At 43.2% G+C, this 17,798-nt stretch overlaps 1 protein-coding gene across 3 annotated transcripts in view; it reads left to right on the top strand.

Moving 5' to 3' along the window:
- The window catches only part of LOC109902263 (guanine nucleotide-binding protein subunit beta-4), a 30,127-nt gene that overhangs the window by 5,647 nt on the left and 6,682 nt on the right, over nt 1-17,798 (top strand). For all 3 annotated transcript variants that reach the window (XM_020498492.2, XM_031786424.1, XM_020498493.2), the window contains 7 exons: nt 5,466-5,599; nt 5,835-5,873; nt 6,465-6,571; nt 7,933-7,996; nt 8,472-8,634; nt 9,119-9,185; nt 10,792-10,993. In XM_020498492.2, the coding sequence (XP_020354081.1) occupies nt 5,543-5,599; nt 5,835-5,873; nt 6,465-6,571; nt 7,933-7,996; nt 8,472-8,634; nt 9,119-9,185; nt 10,792-10,993 (699 nt within the window). In that variant the 5' untranslated portion in view covers nt 5,466-5,542. The remainder of the gene's footprint in view (nt 1-5,465; nt 5,600-5,834; nt 5,874-6,464; nt 6,572-7,932; nt 7,997-8,471; nt 8,635-9,118; nt 9,186-10,791; nt 10,994-17,798) is intronic.

Genomic DNA, 17,798 nt, shown 5'->3' with positions numbered 1-17,798 from the left:
CTTGAAAATGCATGCCACCATCATTGATATTGTTTGGAGATTATATAAAATCTAATATATCTCAATATTTAATCTTGTCAAAGCAACACGTGTTCAAGATTCTGTCAGAACACCGAGAACAGATAACCTTCCAGTACTCTGTGTGTGTGTGTGTGTGTGTGTGTTGTGGTGCTGTTACAATTTAACAACATTGTAACAAAGTTGGAACTTTCATGTATCTGTTAACGTTATCTGTCTAATATTATCCACAATCCGCATTGAAATGACAGCCATCTTTTTAATCGTTATAGTCTAAGCCTATAACTAGCCCAGTGTTTGTTTTAGCTGTATGCCTATCAGCTATTGTTATACTTCTGCAGTATTATAGAGTTTTAAGCAATATCCTGACAAGACGGGTATATTGAGTCCTCCAACAAGATCAGTGAGGTACAGATGTAGGACCTTAATTTGATCGCCCTGTTGCAGGAGAACTTGCCTGCAATGCAGGACATTTAAAACTTGTAGTGTATTTGAGGTTTTAAAAGGATTCTGAAGTTTGTAATTTTAACTTTGACATTTTAGATTTGATTTTCCTTTACGAAAATGTATCAATCCTTCCAAAAATGTCCATTAATTATAATTCACATTTCCTTATAATTTTTCTGCTGTAGCTAACTGGCTCAAATTAAGATCCTACATCTGTAGTGAAGTGTTGTAAAGGGTAAACAGCATTACAACTGCTGTTATCATAGTATGCAAACTTTGACCAGTAATACTGTAGCTCTTTGTGCACAGGTAGGCTGTAGAAAAAACATACTGGGCAAATATTTTCATGGTCACAATTACAGTGGATTTGTGGTAGGCCTAAGTGGCAAATGATTTGTTAGAGAACATATGAAGATCATGATTGATATCCATATGTGTCTGTCATATACTGAATGTATTTAATGTATTTCCATATGGCTGCACTTGACCAATGTAAATACTCAGCCTGTCCAGCAAATAATTTGGGAAGTCAAGTCACCTGATATTTGCGCCATTCTCCAGATGTTTTGAGTGTTCTGTGAACTGAACAAGTCGTCACCTGGTGGGGCTGCCCTGCCTCCTTTTGCTTTCACCCAATGTTTAGGCCACCTTCACCTCTCTGCAGAGATGTGTCACCTCATTGGAGTTAGAAGAACATACACATGGACATACGATTTCATCCCAAGAACATGTGCACCTACACCCGCTCAAACACAACACACACACACACACACACACACACACACACACACACACACACACACACACACACACACACACACACACACACACACACACACACACACACACACACACACACACACACACACACACACACACGTGTATGCACACAATGTCGTTTAATTCTCTCAAGACATTTCCTACTCATATCACACTTTCATTGCATGATATGACCAACATCTACCACTCCAAACATTAACAATAACAAACATGGCTTTAGCCTATTGCAGGGGTTTTAACATGAAATCACACACATATCAGACCAAACCCATGCATTACACGTTAATGAATCCTATTCATGCCTTTACCTCCCTTCTCACCTCATTTGCTCACATTGTATATAGACTTGTTTATACTGCATTATTGACTGTATGTTTGTTTTTACTCCATGTGTAACTCTGTGTCGTTTTATCTGTCGAACTGCTTTGCTTTATCTTGGCCAGGTCGCAATTGTAAATGAGAACTTGTTCTCAACTTGCCTACCTGGTTAAATAAAGGTAAAATAAAATAAATAAATAAATAAAATTCAGCCAGCAATACCTATTCACCAGAGACAATGTTAGTTGGAAAATCAATCCACTTATTCAATATGAAGCTGGATACATTACACAAATATGAAACCATGGTAATCCCTAGGATTAGGTTACAGACAAGTCTGACATGGTGACCTTCCCAGGAGAGGTCAAGTTAATGGCCTTGTGATCAGACACAATATTCCCAATATAGTATTACACTTCAAAATTGTAACTAAAAGTGGGTGTGCTAATTTCAGATGCAAGTGTAACGGTACAAATAAAAAATCTATTACTGCTCGGGCGACGTTGTTTAAATGGAGCAGATGTCAGGGAAGATGCAGCCTGGTAGTACTATGTGCTTTGAGGTCATCTAGGTGAATTCTGCTTTACCCCAGCAGACATAGCGTCAGTGTGTGTCTGTGTCTGTGTTTGAGAGAGAGTCATATGCAAGTATTTATGTATTTCATGTTGATTTGTGAATGCATTTATGCGCACACGCGTGTGTGTGTGTGTCTCGACATTGGTTACATTTGTGCTGAACAGGGCGGGCGGGCGGTGGCTGTCTTCACTGGGTAGAGTGGAGAGCTTCCCACCCATGGCCAGTCTTAGGGCCTGCCTGCTGAGGTGGTGCCAAGCAGCCCTGCCACACACTGAACAATAGGGAGCCAGCGCAGAGCTCCCCTTTGTCATCCCTGTCTCTGTGCCATTCTCTGGGCCTCCCAATCTCCCACCACTGGAGGAAAGCTACTCGGCCAGTCTGTATCCCACACACCACTAAATATGGGCAATTCGATTCTGGAATGGGGCATAAGTGTGTCATTTGACCACAAACTGAAGTTTTAGAGTAGTTTACAAATTGCGAGAACAATTCAGATTGAACCATTAGGGCCGACTTTTAAAGTCTGTCTTTGTAGAAATGTAGTACCTACCTATTGAGGATTGTTGTTTTCCATTTGCATGTCATATTAGTCTTCTGCCTAATAGTTTAAATTAACAGAGCTTTTATGTTGGCCAGTGAGACATTGAACTATAGAATAGGACCCACGTTTTGTTGTTATATTCAGTGTTTAAGAAATATATTACCTTCAACAGTTTATTTATTTGATTTATTTTTAACGATAGCCTAGGAACAGTGGGTTAATTGCCTTGTTCAGGGGCAGAACGACAGATTTTTACCTCGTCAGCTCAGGGATTTGACCTCGCAACCTTCCGGTTACTAACCCAATGCTCTAACCACTAGGCTACCTGCTGACCCTAACAGTGTTACCTTGTGATCAAGCCATGTTTTGTGATTACTGGTGTCGTAAAAATGTTAGCTAACGCGTTACATGTTTGACATTTCAGTGGAAATACTACTGCTATCAGCTTTTTAGCAACAAAAGCAGTTTAGCAACAAAAATACTTCCCGTATTATCGGCAGTTATTGGCTACCTTACTATTTTGTTCAATTACAAGATATATCTGTTTAATTTTGTTCTTAAAAGAGACACCAACCTCGTATCCGAAGTGTTTACTTGATAGTTGACTAAAGTTAGTTGCCTAGCCTTCCAGTAAAAACAAAAAAAGACTTGCCTGTCAACTTTTCAGTGCGTAGACTTCAGTGTTGTAACCAAATAATGTCTCATTATTTATTTTACAGATTAATCTTATGTTTTGAGAAAGTAGATTGACAGTTTAATACTAACATATAAATGAGTATGAATAATTTAGGTAAAAAACTGGATATTAAATTATGTGTAGTCTGTCTTTTTACAATATACAGCGTGTCCCACAAAATGTGCATATATATATATATATATATGACTTATTTGAAGACTCTCAAAACCTAACTTAACTATACATACGCTGCAATGAAATTGGTGGTCAGCTAGCTAGAAGGGTGTCTTTAGTCGCAAAACGTACAGTTATTTTCCCGGCCATTTAACTGTTGACCTCAAAGTGATTTAATCCTCCAGCCGCTAGAGAGTGTCGGAAGTTAGTGGGTGTCCGATGTTGGGGGGAAATGAGCTAGTGGATTATTTATTCAAGGATCAGATTGCAGTAAGGCACCAGCAGCAGCATTTCACTGGTAAACTGACGTCAGGGGCTCTGCAGGTGGCTTGCGTCAGCAGGTGTCATGAAGGAAACGTAATTCCCAGGCAAAAGTGTTTCTTTCTCCACTGTCTTATTTTTTGTCAGTGCGCTTCCTACTTGACGCCAAAAGCATGCAGCCGCAATTTTTTTTTGTAATTCTGCAGTCAGAACAGCCTCGACAATGTTGATTTTGTAGGCTATATGGAAGGAGTATGCTGTTATTTTAAATTTATTTAACTAGGCAAGTCAGTTAAGAACAAATTCTTATTTTCAATGACGGCCTAGGAACAGTGAGTTAACTGCCTATTCAGGGGCAGAACGACAGATTTTGTACCTTGTCAGCTCGGGGATTTGAACTTGCAACCTTTCGGTTACTAGTCCAATCTAACCACTAGGCTACGCTGCCGCCCCAATTAAGATTATTTAAAACTGGGCAACCTGACCAAATTCACATAGAAATCTGTGTTAGATCTGTCATTCTAAGAAGTCTAAGAAGTGGTAAATCTGTTCTATGTGCGTAATGTCTGTGCTTCCCGTTCTTAAGTTTAGTTTTTAAGTTTAGTTTTTCCATCTGATAATTTCGGTTTTGTACACCAGCTTCAAACAGCTGAAAATACAATATTTTTGGTTATGAAAAATATATTTCACAGTGGTTTAGATGATACAATGATTCTCTACACTATACTTGCTTGTTGTGTCACATAAACTGGAATTAGGCGAACTATTAGAATTTTAGTTACCAGGAAATAGCGGAGCGATTTCTGCATAGTGCAGAACATGGTTTAACATGGTTATTAGCGAAAAGGCCATTGACGCTTGGTTATTAATGCTTATTTAACACTTATTTGTTAACCTTATTTCATAAAGCATCATACACCCATGGGCATTTAATAAACAGAAATACCACCTGCTATGAATGCTTTGACGAGCGCTATTAAATGTGTAGCAAATCTTTTTTTTTTACTTTCTCATGCACGTTATTTGTTTTCCAATGTGGAACAAAAGAAATACATCTTACAGGCATGCTGCCCTAGCTGCTAATTATAGAAATGGAACTAAAACATTAACCCAGGGCTGTATTCTGGACAGCAGGCTGCAAAATGTCCTGGAAAATGAGGGGGGCCCAGCACTCCAAAAATTTCTGGAGAGTGTGTAAGTGCCTCGTGACCCACATCCAGAATCCCCTAGGTAAAGGATGTGGCGACACACACACAGCCCAGTGTGTGTATGTACAGTATGTGTGCGTGCGAGCGTGGGTGTGTGTATAAACGCAATCCACTCAATAGAGCTACAGTACAGTTACAGTACAGTTACACCCCTCCTTTGCACGTCAAATTATATTCAAACCGAATCAATTGCAGGACAGGGAGCTAAAACAGCACAATGCAAAACACCCCGCTTGATTGAATTGAAAAGGTCAGCGACTCAGAACCTTGTGCATTTAAATGGCCTTTTGAACCAGACTGGAGGTGATTGGTGCCTGTGTCTGGGTACAGGCCGGCGCCCCACGATTCAGGCCAAAGCAGCCCCATCCGCAGGATGTCCGTGTTTGTTACAGCCCAGGGAAGTGCTCCTCTGAAAGTGTGTCTGTCCGTCTGACTGACTGTTTATCTATTTGTCTGTGTTTTTCAGGTGTCAGCTGGTCTGTGTGATTTTTACAAACCCAGTTTTCCAAGTGGAGCGTGGCCTGAACACATCACAGAGGGACAATGAGCGAGCTGGAACAGTTACGGCAGGAAGCGGAGCAACTACGCAATCAAATCCGGGTATGGGGCGTGTGTGTGTTTGTGTGTGTGTGTGTGTGTGTGTGTGTCTGTATTGAATCCTTGGCTCAAGAAATCTGAACAGTAAAGTTTCAGGTGATCATTTGATAGTATTGCTTGGCATTTTCAATCAGCCATTTAAATCATATTATAATATTAACACTGGACCACTTTCTGCAATATACTCTTTCTGTCTCTCGCAAACTCTGAACACTGCCATGTTGCTGTTGTGTTACAGGATGCTAGGAAAGCCTGTAGTGACTCCACTCTTTCGCAGGTAAGGGATTCAACAAAATAAGATTACACATTTACTTACAATACATATAAATGCCGGTTATAGCTTGGATCAAGCTATCATGTGTGCTTGATAGAAAATACAGCCAAACATTTACCTTTGTCTAAATAAACAGGACCCCCCTTAGGCTCTTTCCAATCACAACCAGTGAGCAGGTTTTTTTTGTTGTTACACTTGAATTTGATCCTCTTTTGACCACCTGAAATCCCAAGGTCTTTGTAGTCTTACCATGTACCATGTATCAGGGTGTACCATGTATGTCCAATCAAATTGTAGAAACATCTCAAGGCTGATAAATATAATTTTTTTGCTTTGTCATTATAGGGCATTGTGTGTAGATTGATTAGGGGGAAAAAACAATGTAATCCATTTTAGAATAAGGCTGTTACGTAACAAAATGTGAACAAAGTTGAGGGGTCTGAATAGTTTCCGAATGCACTGTAGGTATAAAGCAAATAGCCTAGCAATTAGTCTATGAAACTCACATGTACATATTTGGACTAGCGTGAAGTTTATGAATGACCATGCTGGGTTATGCTGATGTTGTTTCCTTTGGACCTGGCGTATTGGTAGATCACAGCTGGTCTGGACTCAGTGGGCCGGATACAGATGAGAACGCGACGCACTCTCAGGGGCCACCTCGCAAAGATCTATGCAATGCACTGGGGCACCGACTCCAGGTCTGACAATACTACTGTTACTACTACTACTACTGCAATACTTCTACTGCTACTATGCTTCTACTGCTAATATACTTCTACTTCTGCTGTTGTTATTTTACCCCCCTTGATTCTAAATGATCTTTTATTGTCTTTTTATTGTTGCATAAGTCCTATGAGGTAACTCTAATGAAAAGTACTATACAAATTAAATGTATTATTATTATTAGTACTACTACTAGTTAGTACCACTACTAGTACTACTACTGCTACTATCCTACTAATATACTACTACTACTACCACTACTGCTTCAAAACTACACAACTACTACTACTACTACTACTAAACCTCCATATTCTTAAGCACTGGCTGCTTGTGTCCTGTGGGTTTTGGACAGAAACTTTGTTCCAAACCAAAGCCATTAACATTTAAATGACAAAAAAGTCCATAGACTGCTAGTTCAATACTACAGCACATAGAGCAGTGGCACATTTTTACCAGTCAGTGTACTGTTGCCAGTCACACTAGTACAGTTGGACAGACTGATTTCCAATTGAGGCTCGATTTATATGTGAGCCATGGGACTACAAGTATATGTATGCTTACCAGCTCATTCTTACTGCTCCCAAATACTTCTGAGTGTGCGTCTGCACTCTGGGTGAACCACCTGGAGGACAAACAGCCTGTGTTTATTTTATATACAGCAGTTGACATTTCAGCGGCACAGCTCTCCCTTTATTGTGTGCTTGGCTCGCTACAGATGGGTGCCAACCCACTTCCTATCACTGGAGAGACGGAAACACAAGCAGTTGGTGGCAGGGGGATGGGGGGTGGGGCAGGCTCTCTGTTTATCTTTCTCCCTCTCTCTTTCTTTCCTTCATTCTCTCTATCACCTCCCCTCTCTATTCTTCCTCCCTCTTTCTCTCTATTGTTCCCCCCCCTCTCTCCACTTTTCTCTTGCTCTCCATCCCCTCCTCTATCCTTCTCTTGTTCTATCTCCCTCTGTCTCTCCCTGCCCCCCTCTCAACTGTAGAGCCTTTCAGATGACTGAGGCCATGAATATTACATGAAATGGCTCATCCAAAGTGGTCGCTATCCTGGACGGTTCACACTGCGATCCTAGCATGTGGGGTGTCCCACCGGAGGGAAGGAGGGAGGGAGGGAGGGAGAGAAAGAGGGAGAGGGCTCTGGAGTTCACACCACATTTAAACTGCTTTGGAAGCAGCAGCTTTTCTGGCTACATTAGTTATGCATGCATTAGGTATGCTCTAACTAGTTTCATAGCTTTTTTTGTTCCTGTGAATATATGCCAGTGTGCTGTGCTGACAGGTCAAACTCTTCAATATATTGAAACCATTCTCTTTTTTTAAATGGCGTCTAGGTTACTTGTAAGTGCCTCCCAGGATGGCAAATTGATCATTTGGGACAGCTACACAACAAACAAGGTGAGACCTACATTAAACTGCACCTGTGTAACCTTTCTCAAATAACATCAAAGACTAACAATCACCAGTAAAGTATCCTCTATATCTCCCCTCACACTGTAGCAAACAGTGCCATCCTCGTTGTCCTTGATTCTCCTCTGTATACTGCATCACATTCCACTCCCCTGGGTGATTGAGCTAAGGCACGTTTGGGTCAATTCAATTACCATTTAGGTTATATTAGGAAGTGAATTCGCCTGAAAATAATTTCCTCCTATTTTCTACCAGGATATTTCTATTCCCGAATTGAATGTCAATTCACTTCAGGAAGGTTCCTAACATAAGATCTGCACGCGTAACTTGCAGATCAGGTTACAGGTAATGCGTTCAGATCTCAAGTTAGGATTTGGTCCTTCCTTTCAAGTCTTAACGCTTATGAATTTTTGATTGCAACCCTGGAGGTAACAGACGTTGATCGTGTGTGTGTATTCCGTAGATGCATGCCATCCCGCTGCGCTCCTCCTGGGTGATGACCTGTGCATACGCGCCCTCTGGGAACTATGTGGCGTGCGGAGGCCTGGACAACATCTGCTCCATCTACAGCCTGAAGACCCGTGAGGGCAACGTGCGTGTCACCCGCGAGCTGCCCGGACACACAGGTACACACTGGAGAAGGCTCTTTTTAAGAGGCGGAATACCTCAATTTTAGAAAGGAAATAGCACAATTTCACCTCATCAACTTTTTTGAGTGGTTTAAACCCAGATAACCTTTTTTCATTCCAAAAGCATTTCTCACCTCTGCGCTTATTCAATATCCCCTGCAGATCTTGGCCCGTTTCATAAAGCATCTCGGAGTAGGAGTGCTGGTCTAGGATCAGTTACACCCATAATTAATATAATCTTATTCATTATGATCTAAAAGGAAAGAACAATATTAGATCAGCACTCCTACTCTGAGATAGTTTATGAATACGGGTGAGACTAGTTCTTCTCCATATTGTTTACACCTGTCCACTACTGTCAAATATGTGGGGTGAACAAGGGCAGTGGATGCACTGAGGACCACAGTGATGGCTTGTTATGGTATTGATGTCAATCGTGTGGATTAAGCCTGCATGGTTATTTTCAACCTTTATTTTTCAGGCTATTTGTCTTGCTGTCGTTTCCTGGACGACAACCAGATTGTGACTAGTTCCGGGGACACCACCTGGTGAGTTTGTTGATCTAGTGTGGGAGGAACACTTATTTGGAGAACACAACTTGTGTCTAGATGATATCCTTTGTCCAATAGCTTTGCATCCACCGTTCTTATAAGGCTTTGTCTTGATTTTGTTCTGCCAGCTCCCGTGAATACTACTCACACAGACTATTAGGGTTATGATAATATGATAATGATAATCGTCTATTGACGATGATTGACATCCATCGTCAATGGTAACGGCATCGTGATGTGACCGACAATGCTTTAGCCTATTTGAACTTGACTGGTTGCCCCGCAGTAAAGAACGGGAGTCTCCAGCACACAGCAGGGCAGCACACAAGTGACATTCCGAGTAATTAGCTTATTCCTATAACCTATTTCAATAAATATGTTGTATACAGAATGCAAGGGAGGAATGTAGGGTAAACAGAGCAGAGAATTCCACCAAAACAGTACAAAAGGTCCAATATTCTCTCGCTCTCTCTCTCTGTCGGATGCATCGGCTTTTAGTCTATAGCCTGAACCTATTCGTGTTTTTTTTTTTTTAAAGACAATCCTTATTAACTATCTTGTGTTTAGCTGTTTTAAAAGAAGGTAGCCTATATTCTCTTCTCTCTCCATTCGATAGGCTATGCTTCATCATTTTATGCATGGCTTTCTCCCGATAAAACAATGAATGTAACGGCATTCCGTCTCAAAACGTAATTTGAGCCTAAAAACACAAGGTAGCCAGGGGACTAATAATGAGAGAGAACAAACAATATCAATAGCCTATAGGAAAATTGAATGACAAGTTTAATCAAGTTTGAGTTTATTAAGAAAGAAATTATCCATATGGGCCGGGAAAATCCCTCCAAACGAGATAAAACAAAAACAAATGGCCAATAACTTATCCTCATTCCTCTTACTGGCCTATCATAAAAGCTTTAAGGCCAATTCAAGTTATGAGCAGCAGTTTAATTCCCAAATATTTTAGCCTATGAAGATGTTGTCCTAAAGTTGTAGCTTTCAAGAATGAAAGTCTATAGCCTAAGCCTAGGCATTTATGATATTGTATGATAGATAGAACAAACTATATTATTTATTTTTCTATTATTTTACGAGGCAAAATAAAGCATTTATTATCCAGTTTTGAGGACTGTAGACTGTTTCTATCCAGCCAATGATGTCACTGTGTTGACAGCCCATTCCTCAGAGAATCACGGCTCCATCACAGAGCGCCAAACAGACACACAAACCTGCTCCATGCTGAAGCTCCTCCACCAAAGGAATACTAGGACAAGATTTGCCTGCACTTAGCCTCTGCCCAGGATATCGTTGTGATCCGTCCAGTCACATTCGATTTCACTCTATAGCCCAACTTATTTTCAATAAAAAAACTCAATCAAATTGGGTTGGCCAATATGGGGTGATAGCATAGTATATCACAATGATTAATGGGTTACATAATCACGAGAGGACAAAGGTTGACATCGCTCAACCCTACAGACTACACTGACACACACACATAGAGAGGAGAACCCAGTGCACCTCCCCATTCATCATCAATTCATTTCAAGTCTTAACATTTCCATTGTACACTCATACCTCCTCTCATCCCCCCCCTTGCTCTCAGCGCTTTGTGGGACATCGAGACTGGCCAGATGGCCACCAGCTTCACGGGCCACACGGGGGACGTGATGAGCCTGTCCCTCAGCCCTGACTTCAAGACCTTTGTGTCGGGGGCCTGTGACGCGTCCTCCAAGCTGTGGGATGTCCGGGACGGCATGTGCAGGCAGTCCTTCACTGGCCACGTGTCCGACATCAACGCCGTCTGCGTGAGTAGGAGGCACAGGAAATATATGTATCGTTTTGTTATGAAGAACCTTACATTGTAGGACGGTACTGTAAAGCAGACAAACATCTGTTACCAGACTGGTTACCAAACTAGATATTCAGTTTCTTTGCTAATACTGCAAGAATTTGACACAGATTTGCCTGACTATGTAATGTTAATCCTGAAAAGAGAAACTGAGCCTCAATTCGTTGGTGGTATGGACTCTACAAGGTGTCGAAAGCATTCCACAGGGATGCTGGCCCATGTTGACTCCAATGCTTCCCACAGTTGTGTCAAGTTGGCTGGATGTTCTTTGGGTAGTGGACCATTCTTGATACACACGGGAAACTGTTCAGGGTGAAAAATCTAGCAATGTTGCAGCTTGACACAAACCGGTGTGCCTGAGACCTACTACCATACCCCTACAGTGCCTTCAGAAAGTGTTCAGACACTTTTTCCACAATTTGTTTTTACGTTACAGCCTTATTTTAAAATTGATTAAAACAATTTTTGCCCTCATCAATCTACACACAATACCCCATAATGACAAAGCAAAAACAGGTTTTTCTAATATTTTTTTTATAAGAGCAGAAAAGTAAATAAATAAAAACAGTATGGGGATGAGGTAGGTAAAAATGGGTGGGCTATTTACCGATAGACTATGTACAGCTGCAGCGATCGGTTAGCTGCTCAGATAGCAGATGTTTGAAGTTGGTGAGGGAGATAAAAGTCTCCAACTTCAGCGATTTTTGCAATTCGTTCCAGTCACAGGCAGCAGAGAACTGGAACGAAAGGCGGCCGAATGAGGTGTTGGCTTTAGGGATGATCAGTGAGATACACCTGCTGGAGCGCGTGCTACGGATGGGTGTTGCCATCGTGACCAGTGAACTGAGATAAGGCGGAGCTTTACCTAGCATGGACTTGTAGATGACCTGGAGCCAGTGGGTCTGGCGACGAATATGTAGCGGGGGCCAGCCGACTAGAGCATACAAGTCGCAGTGGTGGGTGGTATAAGGTGCTTTAGTGACAAAACGGATGGCACTGTGATAAACTGCATCCAGTTTGCAGAGTAGAGAGTTGTAAGCAATTTTGTAGATGACATCACCAAAGTCGAGGATCGGTAGGATAGTCAGTTTTTTACTAGGGTAAGTTTGGCGGCGTGAGTGAAGGAGGCTTTGTTGCGGAATAGAAAGCCGACTCTTGATTTGATTTTCGATTGGAGATGTTTGATATGAGTCTGGAAGGAGAGTTTACAGTCTAGCCAGACACCTAGGTACTTATAGATGTCCACATATTCAAGGTCGGAACCATCCAGGGTGGTGATGCTGGTCAGGCGTGCGGGTGCAGGCAGCGAATGGTTGAAAAGCATGCATTTGCTTTTTCTAGCATTTAAGAGCAGTTGGCGGCCACGGAAGGAGTGTTGTATGGCATTGAAGCTCGTTTGGAGGTTAGATAGCACAGTGTCCAAGGACGGGCCGGAAGTATATAGAATGGTGTCGTCTGCGTAGAGGTGGATCAGGGAATCGCCCGCAGCAAGAGCAACATCATTGATATATACAGAGAAAAGAGTCGGCCCGAGGATTGAACCCTGTGGCACCCCCATAGAGACTGCCAGAGGACCGGACAGGATGCCCTCCGATTTGACACACTGAACTCTGTCTGCAAAGTAATTGGTGAACCAGGCAAGGCAGTCATCCCAAAAACCGAGGCTACTGAGTCTGCCGATAAGAATATGGTGATTGACAGAGTCGAAAGCCTTGGCAAGGTCGATGAAGACGGCTGCACAGTACTGTCTTTTATCGATGGCGGTTATGATATCGTTTAGTACCTTGAGCGTGGCTGAGGTGCACCCGTGACCGGCTCGGAAACCAGATTGCACTGCGGAGAAGGTGCGGTGGGATTCGAGATGGTCAGTGACCTGTTTGTTGACTTGGCTTTCGAAGACCTTAGATAGGCAGGGCAGGATGGATATAGGTCTGTAACAGTTTGGGTCCAGGGTGTCTCCCCCTTTGAAGAGGGGGATGACCGCGGCAGCTTTCCAATCCTTGGGGATCTCAGACGATATGAAAGAGAGGTTAAACAGGCTGGTAATAAGGGTTGCGACAATGGAGGCGGATAGTTTCAGAAATAGAGGGTCCAGATTGTCAAGCCCAGCTGATTTGTACGGGTCCAGGTTTTGCAGCTATTTCAGAACATCTGCTATCTGGATTTGGGTAAAGGAGAACCTGGAGAGGCTTGGGCGAGTAGCTGCGGGGGGGGGGGCGGAGCTGTTGGCCGAGGTTGGAGTAGCCAGGCGGAAGGCATGGCCAGCCGTTGAGAAATGCTTGTTGAAGTTTTCGATAATCATGGATTTATCGGTGGTGACCGTGTTACCTAGCCTCAGTGTAGTGGGCAGCTGGGAGGAGGTGCTCTTGTTCTCCATGGACTTCACAGTGTCCCAGAACTTTTTGGAGTTGTAGCTACAGGATGCAAATTTCTGCCTGAAGAAGCTGGCCTTAGCTTTCCTGACTGACTGCGTGTATTGGTTCTTGACTTCCCTAAACAGTTGCATATCGCGGGGACTATTCGATGCTATTGCAGGCCGCCACAGGATGTTTTTGTGCTGGTCGAGGGCAGTCAGGTCTGGAGTGAACCAAGGGCTATATCTGTTCTTAGTTCTGCATTTTTTGAACGGAGCATGCTTATCTAAAATGGTGAGGAAGTTACTTTTAAAGAATGACCAGGCATCCTCAATTGACGGGATGAGGTCAATGTCCTTCCAGGATACCCGGGCCAGGTCGATTAGAAAGGCCTGCTCACAGAAGTGTTTTAGGGAGCATTTGACAGTGATGAGGGGTGGTCGTTTGACTGCGGCTCCGTAGCGGATACAGGCAATGAGGCAGTGATCCCTGAGATCCTGGTTGAAGACAGCGGAGGTGTATTTGGAGGGCCAGTTGGTCAGGATGACGTCTATGAGGGTGCCCTTGTTTACAGATTCAGGGTTGTACCTGGTGGGTTCCTTAATGATTTGTGTGAGATTGAGGGCATCTAGCTTAGATTGTAGGACTGCCGGGGTGTTAAGCATATCCCAGTTTAGGTCACCTAACAGAACAAACTCTGAAGCTAGATGGGGGGCGATCAATTCACAAATGGTGTCCAGGGCACAGCTGGGAGCTGAGGGGGGTCAGTAGCAGGCGGCAACAGTGAGAGACTTATTTCTGGAGAGAGTAATTTTCAAAATTAGTAGTTCGAACTGTTTGGGTATGGACCTGGAAAGTATGACATTACTTTGCAGGCTATCTCTGCATTAGACTGCAACTCCTCCCCCTTTGGCAGTTCTATCTTGACGGAAAATGTTATAGTTGGGTATGGAAATCTCTGATTTTTTGGTGGCCTTCCTGAGCCAGGATTCAGACACGGCAAGGACATCAGGGTTAGCAGAGTGTGCTAAAGCAGTGAGTAAAACAAACTTAGGGAGGAGGCTTCTGATGTTGACATGCATGAAACCAAGGCTTTTTCGATCACAGAAGTCAACAAATGAGGGTGCCTGGGGACGCAGGGCCTGGGTTTACCTCCACATCACCCGCGGAACAGAGGAGGAGTAGAATGAGGGTGCGGCTAAAGGCTATCAAAACTGGTCGCCTAGAGCGTTGGGGACAGAGAATAAAAGGAGCAGATTTCTGGGCATGGTAGAATATATTCAGGGCATAATGCGCAGACAGGGGTATGGTGGGGTGCGGGTACAGCGGAGGTAAGCCCAGGCACTGGGTGATGATGAGAGAGGTTATATCACTGGACATGCTGGTTGTAATGGGTGAGGTCACCGCATGTGTGGGAGGTGGGACAAAGGAGGTATCAGGGGTATGAAGAGTGGAACTAGGGGCTCCATTGTGAACTAAAACAATAACTAACCTGAACAACAGTATACAAGGCATATCGACATTTGAGAGAGACATACAGCGAGGCATACAGTAATCACAGGTGTTGAATTGGGAGAGCTAGCTAAAACAGTAGGTGAGACAACAACAGCTAATCAGCTAGCACAACAACAGCAGATAAAATCGCGTTGACTAGGCAGGGAGGGTCGGATTAACTACACACAGAGCCTGAGTGCGGCTAGGGCCGACAGATAAAACATAAACAAGCAGAATGGAGTACCGTGATTAATGGACAGTCCAGCATGCATCAGCTATGTAGCCAAGTGATCAGTGTCCAGGGGGCAGCGGTGGATGGGGCAGGGAAGCTAGACTGGCGAGTATTATCCAGGTAAAAAAAAAATGGCTGGCTGTGCAGAGGGTAAAAGGTAAAAGCCGCTATCAGTGGCTAACAATGACTAAATAGCTTGTAGCTAGTTAGCTGGTTAGCTTCTGGAGGTTCTTGAGTGTGTTCTAAAAATTTAAAATAATAGTGATTCCGTATCACATTGGGTGAGGCAGGTTACCGGAAGGTATAAACAAATTAAAAATCGAAAAGAGATTGAAAGTAAATATGGTTCCAGTGAGTGGTTGGGACGCGGCGAATAAGTATTCAGACCCTTTGTTGAAGCACCTTTGGCAGCCATTACAGCGTGGAGTCTTCTTGGGTATGAAGCTACACGTTTGTCACACCTGAATATGGGGAGTTTCTCCCATTCTTTTCTGCAGATCCTCTCAAACTCTGTCAGGTTGGATGGGGAGCTTTGCTACACAGCTATTTCTAGGTCACTCTAGAGATGTTTGATTGGGTTAAAGTCCAGGCTCTGGCTGGGCTACTGAAAAACATTTAGAGACTTGTCCCGAAGCCACTCCTGTGTGCTTAGTTGTCCTGTTGGAAGGTGAACCTTCGACTCAGTCTGAGGTCTTGAGCACTCTGGAGCAGGTTTTCATTAAGGATCTCGCTGTACTTTGCTCCATTCATCTTTGTCTCGATCTTGACTAGTCTCCGTGTCCATGCCACTGAAAAACATCCCCACAACATGATGCTGGCACCACCATGCTTCACCGTAGGGATGGTGCCAGGTTTCCTCTAGACATGACGATTGGTATTCAGGTCAAAGAGCTTAATCTTGGTTTCATCAGACCAGAGAATCTTGTTTCTCATGGTCTGAGAGTCCTTAAGATGCCTTTTGGCAAATGTGTGCCTGTGCCTTTTATTGAGGAGTGGGTTTCATCTGTCCATAAAGGTCTGATTGGTGGAGTGCTGCAGAGATGGTTGTCCTTCTGGAAGGTTCTTCCATCTCCACAGAGGAACTCTAGAGCTCTGTCAGAGTGACCATCAGGTTCTTGGTCACCTCCCTGACCAAGGCCCTTCTCCCCAGATTGCTCAGTTTGGCTGGGCGGCCAGCTCTAGGGAGAGTCTTGGTGGTTCCAAACTTCTTCCATTTAAGAATGATGGAGGCCACAATGTTCTTGGGGACCTTCAAAGGTGCAGAAATGTTTTGGTACCCTTCCCCAGATCTGTGCCTCGACACAATCCTGTCTTGGAGCTCTACGGACAATTCCTTTGACCTCATGGCTTGGTTTTTGCTCTGACATACACTGTCAACTGTGGGACCTTATATAGACAGGTGTGTGCCTTTCCAAATAATATCCAGTCAATTTAATTTACCACAGGTGGACTCAATGGAAACAGGATGCACCTGAACTCAATTTCGAGTCTGATAGCAAAGGGGCTGAATACTTATGTTAAGGTATTTCAGTTTTTTTCTAAACTTGTTTTTCCTTTGTCATTATGGGGTATTGTGTGTAGATTGCTGAGTATTTCCCTTTTCTTAAAAATCCATCTGTAACGTAACAAAATGTGGAAAAAGTCAAGGGGTCTGAATAATTCCGAAGGCACTGTGCAATCCATTTCTCAATTGGTTTAAAAATCCTTCTTTAACCTGTCTCCTCCCCTTCATCTACACTGATTGAAGTGGAATTAACAAGTGACATCAATAAGGGATTATAGCTTTCACCTGGTCAGTTTTATGTCATGGAAAGGGCATGTGTTCTTAATGTTTTGTACACTCACTGTATATTTACTGTTTGGGGTATCTCTACTCACTCGACCCTGTCGTGTTAAGGCATGCTTCCCAGCCGAAACAGTTCTGTAGAGTTCGTGCATACAGTGCCTTGCGAAAGTATTCGGCCCCCTTGAACTTTGCGACCTTTTGCCACATTTCAGGCTTCAAACATAAAGATATAAAACTGTATTTTTTTGTGAAGAATCAACAACAAGTGGGACACAATCATGAAGTGGAACGACATTTATTGGATATTTCAAACTTTTTTAACAAATCAAAAACTGAAAAATTGGGCGTGCAAAATTATTCAGCCCCTTTACTTTCAGTGCAGCAAACTCTCTCCAGAAGTTCAGTGAGGATCTCTGAATGATCCAATGTTGACCTAAATGACTAATGATGATAAATACAATCCACCTGTGTGTAATCAAGTCTCCGTATAAATGCACCTGCACTGTGATTGTCTCAGAGGTCCGTTAAAAGCGCAGAGAGCATCATGAAGAACAAGGAACACACCAGGCAGGTCCGAGATACTGTTGTGAAGAAGTTTAAAGCCGGATTTGGATACAAAAAGATTTCCCAAGCTTTAAACATCCCAAGGAGCACTGCGCAAGCGATAATATTTAAATGGAAGGAGTATCAGACCACTGCAAATCTACCAAGACCTGGCCGTCCCTCTAAACTTTCAGCTCATACAAGGAGAAGACTGATCAGAGATGCAGCCAAGAGGCCCATGATCACTCTGGATGAACTGCAGAGATCTACAGCTGAGGTGGGAGACTCTGTCCATAGGACAACAATCAGTCGTATATTGCACAAATCTGGCCTTTATGGAAGAGTGGCAAGA

The sequence above is a fragment of the Oncorhynchus kisutch genome, linkage group LG13, assembly GCF_002021735.2.
Source record: "Oncorhynchus kisutch isolate 150728-3 linkage group LG13, Okis_V2, whole genome shotgun sequence".
Lineage (NCBI taxonomy): Eukaryota > Metazoa > Chordata > Actinopteri > Salmoniformes > Salmonidae > Oncorhynchus > Oncorhynchus kisutch.
The sequence above is the reverse complement of the archived record's forward strand: the minus strand, read 5'-3'. Positions and strand labels throughout refer to the sequence as shown.